Below are 17,164 nucleotides of genomic sequence, written 5' to 3'. Positions count from 1 at the left end.
ATTAATAATTACATCGAAAGAATATGTAAAATTTGAAGACTAACGCTCTGTTCCCGAGTTAACTTAATGAGGGATAAGAAATAAAGCAAAAGTGAGAAAGGAAAGGACGGGAAAGGAAAAAAAAAGGCTCATTCTATACGCACCCCCCCTCTTTCCTGATTATACCCCCCCTTGTGAGAGGAAAACTGTCGGTCCCACGCAGGCCCCACCTGTAAGTATGTGAGAGGAGGGGGTGAAAAAAGTAAATAGGGGGGGTGTAGAAAGTAGCACCCAAAAAAAAAGATGTCTTTCCCACCGTTTCCTCCCAAATCGGAAGGAAAGAAAAATTAAAGAATTTAGCCTAGTTTTCCTGTCACTTCCTTTCTTTTCCTTACTTAAATGAAACTCGGGAACACGACATGTTTTATTTTCCTTTCTTTTCCTTCCTTCAATGAAAATGAAACTCTGGAACACAAAATATTTTTACTTTCTTTTTGTTTCCGTTCCTTTCTTTCGGTTAGTAAACTCTGGAACACAGTGTAAAAAAATAAGTCGGTCAACTGCAGTGGGTCTTGTTTTCTCCACCCCCTCCCTTTTCTGGTCCGGTCGGCGACTTGAATCCAGATCCAGATCCAGAGGTCTGCCCTTTTCCAGTCCAGATCCAGCCACGACGAGGTTTTCATTGTTTGCTTTTTCCAGATCTGAGAGGACGAGGAGCCTAACTCTGTTATCCCGTTAAGATGGCATACGCAGGTATCCAGATGTTCATGGACCAGTTGAACCAGCTTATTAACTGCAATGACATTCCATTCTTCAACAACCTCTCTGTTGTATCCGAAAGGCCTCAATTCCAGTTTCTCTATGACGAGCTTGGCTCCATGATGAAAACCCTTTTCATCGACCAACATCAAGACATCCAAAAACTTAATGATCTGAAGAAGATTCGCATATGCAGCAGAACAGGCACAATATATCGTCGATCTCTTTCTATCCGGTGTTCACAGTGAACATTCTGAGGACTTTAATCCCTCTCTAAATCTTGATGACGTTAGAACATCATTAAACTCTATCAAAGTTGAATTCATGAGTATGAAATTCGATAGCATGAAGATGGAATCATCTCCAAGACCTGAAAGAATGTTAAATCAATCTGCTGCTGCTGCTGCTCGAATTTCGTTCAACAGAAATTCAAAACGATTGGATGAAATCGTAGTGGGGATGGATGGTGATGCTGAGCTGATAAGAGACAAACTTGTGGAAGATCAAAAGAAGCTAGATGTTATCTCTATTGTTGGTATGGGTGGAATTGGCAAGACTACACTCGCCACCAAAGTGTTCAATGATGGTTATGTTAAGCATCATTTCTATGTCCGTGTATGGGTCACTGTTTCTCAAACATATGATAAGCGGGCTGTGTTGATTCAAATTCTGGCATCCATGGATGTAAAACTAGAATTTGAAAAGACTAGTGACTCTAAACTTCATGAAATGGTGCACAAATACTTAATGAATAAGAGATATTTGATTGTGATTGATGATATTTGGAACATAGACACATGGGATAATTTGAAATTATTTTTCCCCCATGACAACAACGGAAGTCGAATTTTGCTCACCAGTCGCCTCACTGAAGTTGTTAAGCATGCAACTTCAAATGGACTGATTCATCACTTAGGACATTTGAGCAAAGAAAGAAGTTGGGACTTGTTGTGTCAGAAGGTGTTCCATGGCAATGAGTGCCCTGAATGGTCAATTAAACCTGGAATGCAAATAGTTGCAAATTGTCAAGGATTACCACTAGCTGTAGTTGTCATCGCAGGAGTTTTAGCCAAAGAAGCATGTAGTGAAAAGTTGTGGGAGGAAATTTCTTACAAGACGGGTTCATATCTTGTAGGTGACCAAAATGGATGCCTAGAAATATTAGCTTCAAGTTACAATCATCTTCCTCTTCATTTGAGAGAGTGCTTTCTTTATCTTGGTGGCTTACCAGAGGACTACGAGTTTGAGGTACGATGGCTGAGTTGGTTATGGGTGGCTGAGGGGTTTATTCAACAAGGTGGAGATCGATGCTTGGAGGATGTTGCAGAGGGTTACTTGATGGATCTAATTGACAGAAATCTTGTAATTGTAGTAGACAGGAGGGAGTCTGATGGAGGTGTCAAAGCTTGTAAAGTGCATGATCTTGTTAAGGAGCTATGCCTGAAAAAAGCCAAGGAAGAAGGATTCATCCTTCAAACAGAAAGACTAATATTGTCCTCTGAGCTTTCGAATGTCACTACACTGTTGGAAATCAGGCCCTTGATCGAATAAACAAACACGCAATATGAACAAACTTGTTCGACTCTTTTATTAATTTATCAATGAGAGCACACACTAATTACAATAATTACAATGACCCTAACCATCTATTTATACTAAACTAATTCTAGTCCTAACCCGACTCAAACTCTATTAACAAAATAAACAAACTAGATAAACCTATCTAATAAACCTTGATGCCCAAGAAAACATCCCTAGACTAGAATTAGGAAACCTAAATAAAATAAACTAAAACACTTAGCACCCTCCAACTTTTGAGTTATGACTAGATTAGTCCCAACAATTCTACACCACCATGTAAGCCAATCCGTATGTTCAGAAATGAAGATATCAACATTCTAGGCTTTTCATATCGGTCCGTCCAAAACCTTCGATCGATTTTGTGGCTTAGTGATTTTAGATCTTCGAGTGATGACATTGCAAGGTATTTCAGTTCCTTTGTGCTACTTAGAGTGTTAAGTTTACAAACATGTGAATTAAAATATTTTCCCGACTGCATGAAAAGGCTCACTTGAGGTATCTTGCAATCCAGAATTCATCAGAAGATTTCCCATCTTCAATATGCGATTTATGGAACCTTCAAACTCTCATTTATTTTTCATGTCGTGATACTGTTTTACCCCGTAACATATCAGATTTAGTAAGTCTGAGGCATTTGAGTTATAATCCTTCTAACAGTGGATGTTTGTACTTGAAGAACATATTTTTTCTTCCTTCCATTGACAAACCAATGAAATTGCAAACAATTTCACATGTGGTGTTGGGAGATGGTGTAGATAATTTTCAAAAGTGTTTTCCCTACATTAAGGAACTTACATGTACTACATACACAGAAAAGGAAAATGACTTCCAATCTCTCACCTACCTTGAAAAGCTCAAGTATATTGGAATCTGGGATTCATGTATGGATGATAGTCCCAAAGGTGAGCCAAGCTATCAAAAGAATCACATTACATTCCCAGAAACATTGAAAACACTTACGCTAAAATGGTGCGCTCTACCATGGAGTGACATGTCAATCATTCAGTCATTACCTAATCTCCAGGTTTTAAAACTAAAAAGAAATGCCTTTATGGGAAGCTGCTGGAAGGCAGATGAACAAGAGTTTCGACAGCTAAAATTCTTGAGACTTGAAAAGTTGGATATCAAACTGTGGGAAGCCTGTAGTTCAAGCTTCCCGTGTCTCAGACAATTAGAAATATTATTCTGCTACGATCTCGAAGAGATCCCCCTTGAAATAGGGGACATACCAACACTTGAGCTCATCAAAATCATGTATTGTAAGCACTCGGTTGGTGAATCTGTTAGAAGAATTGAGGAAGAGCAACAAAATATGGGAAACTACGATCTTAAGACTGACGTCCTCTACTTAGTGGATTAAGATGCATAGAAAGATGCAGAAATCAACCATTCTGGCTGCCAATTTTTTTTGCAGTTAGTCTTAGTCTGAGGCTACTAATTTTGGTCTTGTTTTGTACAGTGAGTCTGAAAACATTTTGATCTATAAAGTGTGTGATGGTCTGCAATGGAGCTGGACATATGTCTAATGTGTATAAAAACTATTATTTTTAATGTTTAACATCTTCACAAACGCCCTGATAAACTTTGATGAACATGGTTTGGTCTAATGTGAGGTGGCAATTTTGGGTCAGGCTATGTGGTACATTAAACAGGTTACAGGTCAAGTGTAATATAAAATATAATACCCTTACTACCCTTATCATTTTCGTGTGACGCAATACCTCCTTAGCTTTTTTCCAATATCTCTTCCGCAGTTAACTCCCTTTTTGTACCCTTGCAAATGTATGACCACACAAACAACAATGTGAAAACTGAAAACTTAGGCGGTTTCCACTTACTCAATTTTCAAGTTAACTATTTCCCCTGAACCTTTCTTTTGATGGATACTCCCTTATCTGTTTGACTAAGCAAACTAATAATTTGACTAAAACTGAACCGATTACCTGACAAAAGTGCAGGTCGGATCAGGCGGGTTAACGGATCAGAATGAGTTTGGAGTCGGAACAAGCTGTTCTAAAAAAAAGGTCATTTTGGTTCGGCTCATAAGGAGTTCTGATCCAAATGGGTACGGGTGGAAACGGGCTGTTTTAAAACAAGTCAATTTAGTTGGATTTGATAAATTCACAAAATTCTCTGTTTTATCTCATAAAATATTAAAAATTACAAGAATGAAGACATCTTTAAATGCTATTAGCAAATCCTGCACATAAACCTAAAGTGAAATCTGTATGAAGAATCAGATACTTAAGAAAACATTAATGAAGACTCAAACCCATCAAAATATGGATTATGAAATCCGTCATTACCAAAAAAAAAAAAAAAACCATTTAAAGTAATAAATCAAAACTATACTACAAAGGAAGCAAAGAATTTCCAAATGCTGCAACAATTTTAATAAACCGAATGTGAGAACTATAAACAGATCTCATGATATCAATTGCTACCTGCATACAGTGAACACGAATTGCTTTGCAACAGATTTCATTTCAAGTTTCAAATCTTCATGTTCCATATCAAAGACCTAAGTATACATGAGAAACAACGTGGGGGATAGTAGATTACCACCCGTTTGACAGTTAAAATCAAAATACACAGTTCAAGCTGACTAAGAAGTGTACTCAAACTGAATTCACAAATACTGTTAGAAGATTTTGTGAAAATGTTAAAGAAACAAACTTCATATCTAGTGTCCAAACAAGCAGGATGCACATTGCCACAGATTTTCGAGTCACTTTGGGGTCTCATAAATTACTTGACCCGCTTCTTAGTGATCTTAGGCTGATGGGTGTGGTTAGTGAACACCCATCACCATCCTCCACCTCAGCGCCACTTCAGCATCCCCTTCCACAATCTCTCTCCTCCACTATCCATGGGTGTGGTTCACTATCCCCACTTGTTTTTAATTTTTTTTTTTTTATTTAAAAAATTGGATAGCAGAAGTCTGGTGGCCTTCGTGGAGATCTTCATGCCCTTCACCATCACTAGCAAGGGGTGTTCCACTAATGGCCACCATGGCACCTTAGCTCCACGATTCCCCTTCACGATTCACACCCTTTGGCCTTAGGAGCCACCATTGGTAACTACATAACAAACCATAAAAATATATTTACTAACATAACACTTAAAAGTCAAGGATTTCATGCAAAGGGCCAATCATCAAACAACACAAGAAGATTGAAGACAAACACATTGATGAATCATTAAGATACTAAAATTACAACAATTGTACCCAATATATCCCACCCAGAGCAAAGCTATAGGTAGGGTTAGTAAGGCTGCTTTCAAAAGAGACCCTCAGCTCCAATAAAAAACAAAATAAGTGAAAGAGTAACCTAGTAAGATATCAACAAAGACAACTATAACATGACCTATAGACATAAGTGCATAAGAACAATCACCTGCAAAGTCCGTCTCGAAGATAGAAACAAGATTAGCTCTCACTTAAAATGACCTAGAAAACATCAACCTACAATATTCAAACACCCAATTAAAGACCAATTGGCAGCAATATTATCCCCATTTGGTTGGAGAATTATACTCCCAAATAATTTCCTTAACAGGCTCATTGTTCCCATTCACAACAATAACATATAAATTGTTAGCCCTATCCTCCTTATCATCATTTCTATCAGCAGAAGCAGTGTAAAAAAAAAAAAAAAACAGGTTGGACAGTCAGAATTGCATGAATAATTGATGGCTCATGTTCATTAACAGTTTTCTCAGCATCAATTATATCAACATCCCTTAATGTACTAGCACATTCAACTACTGCAGGACCAGGACTGAAAGTTCAATTCAAATTTGCAAGGACCTGACCAAAAATGGTGTTCAATTTCAGCACATTGGAGTCTGCAATTTGAGAGAAGGGGCTGCCCACACTTTTGTTCCTGGTACAAATTGCCAATGAATGTAGCAGCCAATTCTAGATGGCGTGTCAGTACCTCCACACTCGTAAGATTGTTTTACACCAGGAACACTTTCCCTGCTGTAAAGTATCTCCACACTCGTATCTATTTTTTTCTTCATGTTTTTCATTTGACCTAATTGTTTTTCATTAAATAAATTGACCCAGAAGTTCTGAAACCATATGACATTTTAATCTGATGGAAATACAGTTATCATTTTGAGTTTTTTGAACAAATTTGAAAAGTTAATCGTTTCATAGAAATCTTTACTGTAATTTGCATTTTCTTTCTCTTGCAGTTTTTCTTTGATGAAAGTTATGAATATGTGTTTTTGATTGTTATTATTCTATTAAATAGATATGCTTATTTGACTCCCTAATTAACTTTTAAGCAAATATTAATACCTTTGCCGTAGTAGTTAACCCAGCCTTCATATCTACACCAGTAGCATCCTTTTCTGAATGAACATTATCTTCAAAAGCAGCCATAGAATTTATGAATTCTATTCCATAATTCTCCCTGGACTTTCATCAAACATCTGGTGGGCGTTCCATTGGTACACTCCACAACTGCCACGGAAGAACACTTATTACCTGAGCCATATCAAAATCGAATATGTGAATGCCAAGAAGAACGATTGCAGAATAACAATTGATTGGAGGAGAACAGCCAAGAATTTAAAGAACAAATAGCATAAGAACAATGGAGGAAAAAAGGAACGAATTTCAAAAAAAAGGATGATTGTAGAAGAATGAACCTGTGAATAGTCCACTTGGAACAAGAAACCGATTGGAGTCGAAGATTTTGAAAGCAAACATCGATGATTTTGGAATCAACAAGATCGATGTAGAAGATGATTTCAGAGACGAATCGATTTCGGTTTCACTCTTCAGAGACCCGTTCTATTTTCTGCAACCCAATCTCACCCACTCTATTTCTCTTCTTGACCCGTTAAAGCTATTTCATATTGTTTTTGCCCATTTTGATCCACCAATTAAAAACCCAAATCAACCCAGGAAGTTATTGTTGTGACCCATAAAGACCCAGATTCAACATGACGGGTTACTTTTGCCAGGTCTACTAGATATTGCCTTACCCGTTTGACAAACACACCTTTCTTTACTCATTTTATCTAACATGACAGGTTCTAAGCAAACTAAAAACTTGACTTACTCTGTCACCGTTCCATACCTTAAAATGTAAATATAACCGGCAAACGGGCAAGACAGGTCTGGTCAGGTGGGTTAACAGGCCAGGAACGGGTTTGGGTCAGAGCTGGCCATTTGAAAAATGGTCATTTTGGTTCTGCTCATAACGAGTTTTGACTAAAATGGGTACCAGTGGAAACGGGCTGTCAAGCAAAGAATTTCCAAATGCTGCAACAATTTTGATAAACCCAAAGTGAGAACTATAGACAAATCTCATGATATCAATTGCTACCTGCATACAGTGAACATACAAGAATTGCTTTGCAACAGATTTCATTTCGATTTTCAAATCTTCATGTTCCATATCAAAGACCTAACTCCCTAAGTATACATTTTTCTAGAAACATGGGAGAACAATCCAACATCTACATCGAACCCATCAAACAATGTGGGGGATAGTAGCTTACGACCCGTTTAACAGTTAAAAAAAGTCACAGTTCAGGCTGAATTAAGAGGTGCACATAAACTGAATTTCACAAATACTGTTATAAGATTGTGTCAAAATGTTAAAGGAACAAACCTGTTATCTATTGACTAAACAAACAAAACACAGACTTACCAGTCGCTTTGGGCCTCTTGAATTACTTGACCCGCTTCGTAATGATCTTCTTATCGATCATAGGAACCGCCATTCATACCCACCGAGCAAGCCATCAGAATATATTTATTACTGTTATAAACTTTATTGCCGGGTTGCCTATTTCGATGTTTTAGTTTGCTATTGATAAATGAATATCAGAAACATCATATGGCGATTAAAGACCAATTGGCAGCAATAAACTCTGTTTTCAAATTAACAATATTATCCCCATTCATTTGGCAGAAGAGTTAGGTAGTGTTCCTTTCATGGAATGGAATTGGGAAGCTTTTCTTTGTAAAATTGATCTTGGTTTGGGGAGGGAGGAATTTGAAATCCAATAAATTTCTTTAATCAATGAAATTTGTGACTATTTCAACATTCCATTCCATTCCTTCATTAGAGTGAAGGATTTCTAAGGAATGTTGAAATAGTCACAAATTTCATTAGAGGAAAGGATTTCAAATCTCTCCCTCCCCCAACCAAGATCAATTTTACAAAGAAAAACTTCCTAATTCCATTTCATTCCATTCTATGAAACGAACGCTACTTAAAGAATAATACTCCCAAAGACCCAAACAATTTCCTTAACAGGCTCATTGTTTCCATTCACAACGTTAACATATGAATTTTAGCTTGCAAGGCCCTTACCAAAATTGGTGTTGGAATTCAGCACAGAGGAATTTGCAATTTGAGAAAACGGGCTCCCCACAGTTTTGTTCCTGGTACAAATTGCCAATGCAATGTTCGTTCTAAAGGAAACATACTTAGGCAGGCCGGCCCTAAGAATTTCTGTACCCTGTTCGAGCTCAAAAAAATATGCCCTTAAGCTTTATCGAAATTGGGTATTTGGCTCACTAAAGATCTAAACCTAATGTCAAAGGGGTTAATAACTAATCTAAATCATAAGAATAGTTTTGTAAGGGTGCCTATGTTGGTGTTCGTATGGATTTACCCGATTAAACAAATATTTTACATATACATATCGGGTTTTTCATAAAAAAACGCGCCCCTCGAAATATCGGGCCCTGGCCGGTGGTCCTCCCCGCCCACCCCCAGGGCCGGCCATGTACTTAGGTCTCGTAACTTCCACAACCACTCGCGAGTTCCCCTGAGCATTTGAAATCAAATTAGGCGGATCAGGTGGTTTTGAACGAGATCAAAATGTGTGAGAATGAGAGCAATTGGCCGAACAAAGAGTTAATTACTGTTTTCGTCCACGTGGTTTGTCAAAAATTACTATTTCAGTTCATTAGTTTAAAAATTGTGATTTCAGTCCCTGTGGTTTCACTTTCGTAACCATTTCGTAACCATGAACTAAAATGAGAGCAAATGGTTACGAAAGTGAAACCACATGAACTAAAATCGCAATTTTTAAACTAATTGACTGAAATAGTGATTTTTGATAAACCACAGGGACGAAAACAGTAATTAACTCCCGAACAAATCACCAGAAAACAGTTGGAAAAAACTTGAAATAGAGAAAGGAGAAAGGCAGAGAGATATAGGGCAGGGTGGGGAACGAGCAGGGTTCGTGGTGTATGTATTGATAATCTCATTCTCATGTCCGTCTGTAATACTATGCCGATGGGTACCGTTTTTGCTAAAAGCATTCACATCTATGCTTTTTTATTTTATAAAAAGTGGTTGTAAAACCATCATCAATGCATAATATTTACAATGCATTTGATGAGTGTAAGATGAGATGGATGTTGATTTATTATATGGTGATGTAGCAATATTCTTTTAAAAATTTACATGTAGCATTGGGTTTGGTCTAGGTGGAGGAGAGAGAAAATGTTAGTATTCATTTGTAAATTTGTTGGAATATTGTTTATCTTTTATAATTTTTTAATGTATTTTGAAATTGGTTGTAAGCGGAAGATAAAAATTATAACGATAAAAGTATTGAAAAAATATTATTCAATTGAAAAGGAGAGATAAAAGATAGTGATTTTTAGTGTAAATATGGTAAAAAAGTTGGGAGTTAGATGTGAATGCTCTAAAAAATTACTCCTCAGGATCGGCAACTACAATTTTTTTCTTACCTTGATAATTTTTATACAACTTTATACTTTTAATAACTATAATTAATTAAAAATGATTAATTACATACATATTATTATAACTATAAATGTTTAAAATATGTAAATATCACCGTAACATAAATTTCAAAAGATAAATTTGTATTCATAATATAAACAATAAATAATATCATCAAGATATATACATCTCAAAAGAAAAGTTTATTTTATATGTTTCGGGTGTATGGTTTAGATAAACGGGTATATAGTTTTGGTGATCAAGTCAAGTGCCACTTTATCCCATACCCGCTTTATACCCATAATTTTTTTTCCAATCTCATATCCGGTCCTATACCCATCGAGTATCGGCATATCCGCTCTGGATATTTTGGGTTTCAGATATACTCGTCGGGCTAGGGTTTTTACTCATCCCTAAGTTTCATGAGTAGTAACAACTTTAGATGGTTGGTGTGTGAAACTTTTGGTAGAGTTAACTAAAATATAGTTCTTGTGGTTTACCAAAATAACACATTTATAGACTAAGGTTTTCAAATAACATGTTCATGTTATATAATCCCAATTTTGTAACACTTTGAGGTACGAAGACCAATATTTATATTTTGTGTTTTGTGTTTTGATTTAAGTAAAATGATAAAAAAACATTGACCAACTAGAGGGACTATTTGTCTTCTAGCCCGTGGTCCATTGGACATCAGATGATAAGGCTTGGAACCCACCATTGCTCGCATGTTCAAGTCTTGGAGCCAACATATTTTACACATAGGTGAGGTCGGTCCCTATTAACCACTCGCGCGAGTACATGTGTGGTTTTTCCTTTGAACACCCAGCCAAACTCTAATACCATTATGGGTCTGGTTAAGACAACATAACTGGCCGGAGTAGGGTGGTCGGTCTCCCAATTGGGGGATGCGACCAAAGGTTGTATAAATAAAAGTCTTTGTTAAAAAAAACGAGAGGGATTATTTTTGTACTTTGCGTTAATCTAACTAAAGGGACTATTTTTGTAATTTATATTAAAATAATATATAATAAGAACTAGTGGGATTCCCGCGTAGTTCATTGCGGCCTTTGGTTATTATCGTTTTGGTTTATTACAGTATCAGTACGATACCGACACTCAGCATAACAATCCTTGTCAATCGATACGTGTTTTATATCGATTCAAAACAATAAAAAGGAATACCAATATCGGTACCGGTGTTGTTCGGTCAGTTACGATACCAGTATCGTATAGACACTCGATATAGCTTACGATAAAAAAATTACTTTATTGCGAATATAACTTTGTGTTCAATGAATTTTATACCGCCACGTCGAGAAAACTATAAAAACGAATACGGTACCATTACCAATGTTGTTTGGTCGGTATATGTTCGATTTGTGAAGATAAAAAAATAACTATATGTGGCTCGTTCGAATAGAAGTTTTATCGAATCGTGCATAATAATAAGCACATGATGACGCTAACAATAAAAAAAACTATACCGATGTTATATGGTACGGTATTGATGTTGTTTAGACAATATCGGTAATATAAAAAAAAGAAAATTATAATCTAATTAAAGGGATTATTTGTGTAATTTATATTAAAATAATATATAATAAGAACTAGTGGGATTCCCGTGCACGTCGTTGCGGCCTTTGGTTATTATCGTTTTCGTTCATTACATTACCGGTACGATACCAACACTCAACATAACAATCGTTGTCAATCGACACGTATTTTACATCGATGGAAAAAAATAAAAATGGATACCCATACCGGTATTGGTGTTGTTTGGTCAGTATCGGTCAGTTACGATACTGGTATCGTACAGACACTCGATGTCACACCCCAACCGATAGCGGAAACATCGGAATGAGATGAAAACGAGATTGCAAGAGACTTCATAACGACTATTTGCGACATGTAATAAACCAAATTTCATTTCATTACTAAGGTAAAATACAACGTTTGGAAACAAATACAACAACTTGAACAAATAAACAAAATACAACAACAAGTACTAAATTTAAAATGGGTTCCTAGTCATCCTACTAGATTTCATTTTTTTTTTCAACGTCTCATCATCAAGTTCCTCCAATACGTATTAAGGTACATGTCAACAGATAAAGTATTGGCGAGCATATAAGTTTGTAGTACTATCGTAAGTATAAACGTTTTAAACAAATCCAAATGGCATAATTGTAAACTAAGACTTAACATAACAATACTAGCATGCAACTTATAATTGTCAACCAAAAGTTTCCCACTAGCGTAATCTTGCCATCACAACGACAAGACCGCTTTTGTATAACTTAACATGACCTCAAGAATACGAGCGGTGTGTTACTCCTATAGCGCTATACATGTTAAGAGAGTCTTGTATGAAGCTAATGACAAGTATAAAGCAAATAAATATTCTAGCATGTATGAGTTCTAGTATCACGTATTAAGCATGTATATTGGATTGTTTGTTTGTGTCAAGCATGTTTGTAAGTGTATGTGTGTGTTTTAATAAAGAATAAGTATTGCAACCAAAAAGTGTCGAAAAGTAAAAAGGGGTCATGTACGCTTACACTTTGCTAAGCTTTCCGATTAAACGTGAGTTGATGAGAGTGGAGCACCAAAGTTACCCTACATTAGGGAAACGAAGGTGTGTGAGTATTCGGAGTTTGTATAGAGTTCGGATTCGGAATTAAGTATAAAAAGTATATGTACATGAAAATATATCTTGTCTAAATACTCGTTTGGACACTAAGTTTTCATGTGTTTTCATGGGTCCTAACTTGCCCATTAGAATCACAAACGAGGAGTCTAGAACGAAGATAACATAACCTAAGTTCATGACACTTAACCATAATCCGGTTAGTATCAAGAATTCAGTTAATATACATTATATATTATATAGAATATGTTATAATCTAGTCCATCATGTATTATCATGTAAGTCAAGCATGGAGGTAGGATAATTTCCATCCATTAAACCTCATTATATGATTCACCAAAACACAAGGTCCTCAACTTATTTGATGACCTGGTTGGTCATGAATGATAATAAGGAATAAAAATATCTAACCTACTACGATACTAAGTAGCCAAATTAGAACAACCCAGGCGTGTCATACTCAACATGGCAAATGTTGGAAGCGAGGCGAGGTTAACTTACTTTGGGTCTTGGAAGCTACTTAGATGAACACAAACAAATAAACAAGTGAGGTAGTGGAACAAGTTTGGAAAGCTCAAGCTTCCATGGTTCACACATTTAGACAAATACAAGATTCACCATATGAACAATGGTGATCTTGGATGGTCACACATTTGAAGGTTGCATGGAACCTTATCAAAACAGAAAGTTTAGAGGGTGAAGGGGTATGGTCCCAAAAACCATGCACAAGCACATAGGACCATACCATAACTTCATTCCAAAAGCATCTTGAATAAGACCCTCTACGGTCGCGCAACGGTTCTAAACAAGATTTGGGAAAGAACAGTCTTCGATGACCATGCGCCGGAGAAAAGAAAGACATATATTCACCTAACACCCTTGTGCGGGCTCGCGCAAGGGTACAATTAGGTTTGAAGATAAAGTCCTAAACATTTCTGCGCGCATAAACTCAGGACTTGAACAAAGGGAATCTTTTCTGTTATAACAGAATGGACATGTGGCAAAGGGATAATGGTTTACCGCTGTAGATCTTCTAGAAGGCCTTAAATGCTCATCGTGCATGGCTTCATTCGGTTACAACCGAATGTGACATGGCACAATCCTAGACACTCATCTAAATCACGATGATGGCACTAACTTGAAGAAAGATCTACACAAAGCCAGTTTCCATGTGGCATCTCCCCAGCCGTCAATCAGATCCACGATCCGTGTGCATGAATATGGGGTTAACTAATTGACGGAAAGAAAGATAACTGTCGACGGAAAAGTATTCCCCGTTATTATCTCCGTTACATATTTTGGCGCCAAATTCCGGTTATAAATAGGATACTACAGGTATGATCTCACAAGCTACTTACACATACTTTCAATCTTACTACTTCATCTTTTTCCTTTGAGATCACTGTACTTATTCTCACGCCGGAGGGTGGTCACGGAGAGAACCCCCATTCTCCCCATGGCGAGTCTAGCAGCTTTCTGTTTTGCAGTGTTCTCTGGTGAAGTAGTCCTCAAACCAGTGAATCGACGAGAAGATTAACCTCTTTATGCAGGAACAAAACCCCAGATCTGATTGATTCCGGTCAATTTAGATCCCTGTTTCTTCATTGGCGCCCACCGATTTTTCTACTTTCATTTTTTCATCTTCTCGATCGATTCATTTCTTCTTCTCTTATGTTTTCAATGGCAGAAGGTCCGTCAAATTACCCACCAAGTCCTCGACCCGAGAACAGGGGCATTTTGGCCCGTGCTTCTCGTGTCGACGGAATCGTGGGAAAATTGTTTAGCGACAACGATATTCATCATGAGGTGAATCAGGTGCACAATCCTGTTAACTCGGAAGTTCAACTCGGAACTCCGACCAGTCCAAATCTTCTTCCTGAGGAAACTCCGACTTGTTGGTTTATCAAATTTCAAAAGGCTTTGAATGCAAATTTCGTACAACTTTGTACACCAGCAGCTCGAACAGCATCACAGACACATGAATCTGCAACTCAGGTGCAAACTCCATTTGCACCTCGACTGTTACATTATGATTCATCAGCATACATGTCGGGGTCGACGATACAGAAGTTTACTCTCAGTCTAGCACCAGATATAAGCTTACTCATTCTGGATCTAGACGTCAGGATCATCGTGCAGAGCAAATTTCTCAGACGCAATATGTTTCACAAGGATGGGCCCAGATTTATCGCAACAACGAGACACCCAGCCTAATCGTGAAAGCTACCAAGGAGAGCTCAGTCATGTGGTACAAGGTGTTGGTAAAGACATTCCCCAGATCATTCGCGGAATTAACAGTTCAAGCAGTAAGACAAATCAAACATACATGGTGTAAGGAGGACCATCGCGCAAGCGTAACAACAAACGAAGTCATAATCCACACTGGCGCGAACAGCAAGTGATTTTTCCTGTCGTACCAGGAGGTCCCGAAGAAGAACGACCGATCATCATAACTGGTATTTTTGGTCATTATCGTACTGATTACATGTTCATTGATCCGGGTAGTTCTATAGATATTATCTATGAACAATGTTTCAAGCAGTTAGATCTAGAGGACAAGGCGCGCTTGAAACCAGTTGATTTTCCTTTAACTAGTTTCTGCAATGAAGCCATCTTTCCGCTGGGTCAGATCTCCTTTCCCGTCACACCCTCTGATGGTGAGCACTCGCGCACCATTCAAGTCAATTTTATGGTTATGCCAGCTACATCCCGCCATGATGTACTGTTGGGTAGGCGTTCACAAAGGGAGTTTAGCATGATTACGTCCATACCACACGCTACTTGCAGTTTTCTGAGTTAGATTTTAAAAGCACCAACAACGAAGCAGAGTATGATGCATTTCTCGCAGATCTCCGCCTAGCAATTAAAATTGGAGCAAAGAATGAAGAAGCGCATGTTGATTCTCTATTGGTTGCGGAACAGATTAACGGTTGTTGTGACGCAAAAGCTGAAACAATGGCCCTGTATCTTGAACAGGCGAGAACCTTAATCAATCAGTTTCAGACCTTTAAGATTATCCATACCAACAAAAGCAAGAACAAGCACGCGGACGCGCTAAGCAAGTTAGCCGCTACAAGTTTCAAATACCTGGCAAAAGAGGTCCGCTTTAAAGTTCTCTCAAACCCATTTGTTCCTCTGAGACACGTAAACATGATAGAAATTGGGGATCCATCCTGGATGTCCCCGATTATTATGTTCTTAAAACATGGAACTCTTCTAGAAGGAAAAACGGAAGCAAGGAAAATTCAAAACAAAGCGCTCATTTATGAGATGGCGGATGGAATTCTATATCGAAAGTATTATATGGGTCCTTTTCTACGATGCGTTGACAAACATGACATGCAATATATGGTCCGAGACATCCATGAAGGACTATGGGGAATCCATGCTGGCCCTCGCATGGTGGTGGCAAAAATCATTAGCGTAGGCTATTACTGGCCTGGCATGCATTTGGATGCCGTCGAGATTTTGCGCAAATGTGCCTCGTGCCAACGCCACGCTCCAAAGACCCTTCGCCCAAAAAACCCTTTGGTTCCGGTAACCGCAGCATGGCCTTTCCAACAATGGGGAATCGATCTAGTAGGTCCTTTTCCCGATTCGCATGGCACAGTAAAATTTATCATAGTTGCAGTGGATTACTTCACCAAGTGGGTAGAAGCCAAAGCTCTAGCATCAACCACCGCAATGGTGATCGGAAAGTTCATCTGGGAATACATTATATGTTGTTCGGGTTACCGTTGCGCATTATCATAGACAATGGTACCCGTTTTGCTTCCGACGACCTACAAAAATGGATGAAAGAAATGCGCATTGAACATATTTTGCCTCCGTGGCGCATCCACAGGAAAACGGTCAAGTTGAAAGTGTTAATAAACAGATTGTAGATGGCATCAAAGCAAGATTGGGAACTGCAAGAAGAGGCTGGGTCGATGAACTCCCAAGTATTTTATGGGTTCACCGCACCATGCCAAAGACTAGCACGGGAGAAACACCATTTAGCCCCGTCTACGGTACAGAGGCCGTAATTCCAGCAGAGATCGGTCTCCCGTCACCTCGCATGCTAGCCATGGAGAAACAAAACAATGAGCAAGAGCGCAGACTCGACTTGGACCTCCTTGTAGAAAGACGAGAGAATGAAGCCATTAACGAGGCCAAGTGCAAGTCAAAGTTGGAAAAATATTACAATGCATCCGGTGCGCATATGCACTTTCCTACCGGGAGACTTCGTCCTAAGAGATAACGAAGCATCAAACACAGAACGACCAGGGAAGCTCGCGCCTAAATGGGAGGGGCCTTATGTGATCAACAAGGTCCTGGGAAAAGGAGCGTATACCCTACGCCGACTTGACGGAACAGACGTTCCGCGCACGTTGAACGCGTAGCAGATGCGCAGATGCTACATGTAATCTTAGCACCCTTCGTACTTGGACATCACACTACGCTGACCAACGTACGACACAAG

General features: G+C 38.2%; 2 protein-coding genes and 1 long non-coding RNA gene across 4 annotated transcripts; 2 read left to right on the top strand and 1 right to left on the bottom strand.

Annotated features, from left to right (window-relative positions):
* Positions 1-593: 593 nt before the first annotated feature.
* On the top strand, positions 594-3,810 carry LOC110891558 (putative late blight resistance protein homolog R1A-4). The gene is made up of 2 exons (XM_022139262.2): positions 594-2,261; positions 2,788-3,810. The coding sequence occupies exons 1-2, from the start codon at positions 1,063-1,065 to the stop codon at positions 3,677-3,679; spliced, it is 2,091 nt and encodes a 696-aa protein (XP_021994954.1). The 5' UTR covers positions 594-1,062; the 3' UTR covers positions 3,680-3,810.
* A 973-nt stretch (positions 3,811-4,783) lies between these two features.
* LOC110889106 lies at positions 4,784-7,819 on the bottom strand. Of its 2 annotated transcripts, XR_002563402.2 has the most exons (4): positions 6,982-7,819; positions 6,629-6,817; positions 5,718-5,785; positions 4,784-5,399 (listed from the first exon to the last, which is right to left on the bottom strand). It is a non-coding gene; the product is annotated as an uncharacterized LOC110889106 (long non-coding RNA). The 2 variants fall into 2 exon arrangements; XR_004874281.1 differs by lacking the exon at positions 5,718-5,785 and having other exon boundaries at positions 6,982-7,816.
* Positions 7,820-14,382: 6,563 nt separating this feature from the next.
* LOC110891557 lies at positions 14,383-16,942 on the top strand. The gene is made up of 3 exons (XM_035981307.1): positions 14,383-14,697; positions 15,490-16,389; positions 16,547-16,942. The coding sequence occupies exons 1-3, from the start codon at positions 14,383-14,385 to the stop codon at positions 16,940-16,942; spliced, it is 1,611 nt and encodes a 536-aa protein (XP_035837200.1).
* The last annotated feature ends 222 nt before the right edge of the window (positions 16,943-17,164 follow it).

This window comes from Helianthus annuus, chromosome 12, assembly GCF_002127325.2.
Source record: "Helianthus annuus cultivar XRQ/B chromosome 12, HanXRQr2.0-SUNRISE, whole genome shotgun sequence".
NCBI lineage: Eukaryota > Viridiplantae > Streptophyta > Magnoliopsida > Asterales > Asteraceae > Helianthus > Helianthus annuus.
Note: the sequence above shows the minus strand (reverse complement) of the source record. Positions and strands in the feature narration are given on the sequence as shown.

What these genes read in the sequence shown, in the direction of transcription:
- LOC110891558 (XM_022139262.2), top strand. Translation starts at nt 1,063, where the DNA reads ATGAGTATGAAATTCGATAGCATGAAGATGGAATCATCTCCAAGACCT. An exon ending in CTTTCGAATGTCACTACACT is followed by an intron (nt 2,262 to 2,787) that starts GTTGGAAATCAG and finishes TAAAATATTTTC; the next exon opens with CCGACTGCATGAAAAGGCTC.
- LOC110891557 (XM_035981307.1), top strand. Translation starts at nt 14,383, where the DNA reads ATGGCAGAAGGTCCGTCAAATTACCCACCAAGTCCTCGACCCGAGAAC. An exon ending in CACATGAATCTGCAACTCAG is followed by an intron (nt 14,698 to 15,489) that starts GTGCAAACTCCA and finishes CGCTACTTGCAG; the next exon opens with TTTTCTGAGTTAGATTTTAA. An exon ending in TAGCATCAACCACCGCAATG is followed by an intron (nt 16,390 to 16,546) that starts GTGATCGGAAAG and finishes GCGCATCCACAG; the next exon opens with GAAAACGGTCAAGTTGAAAG.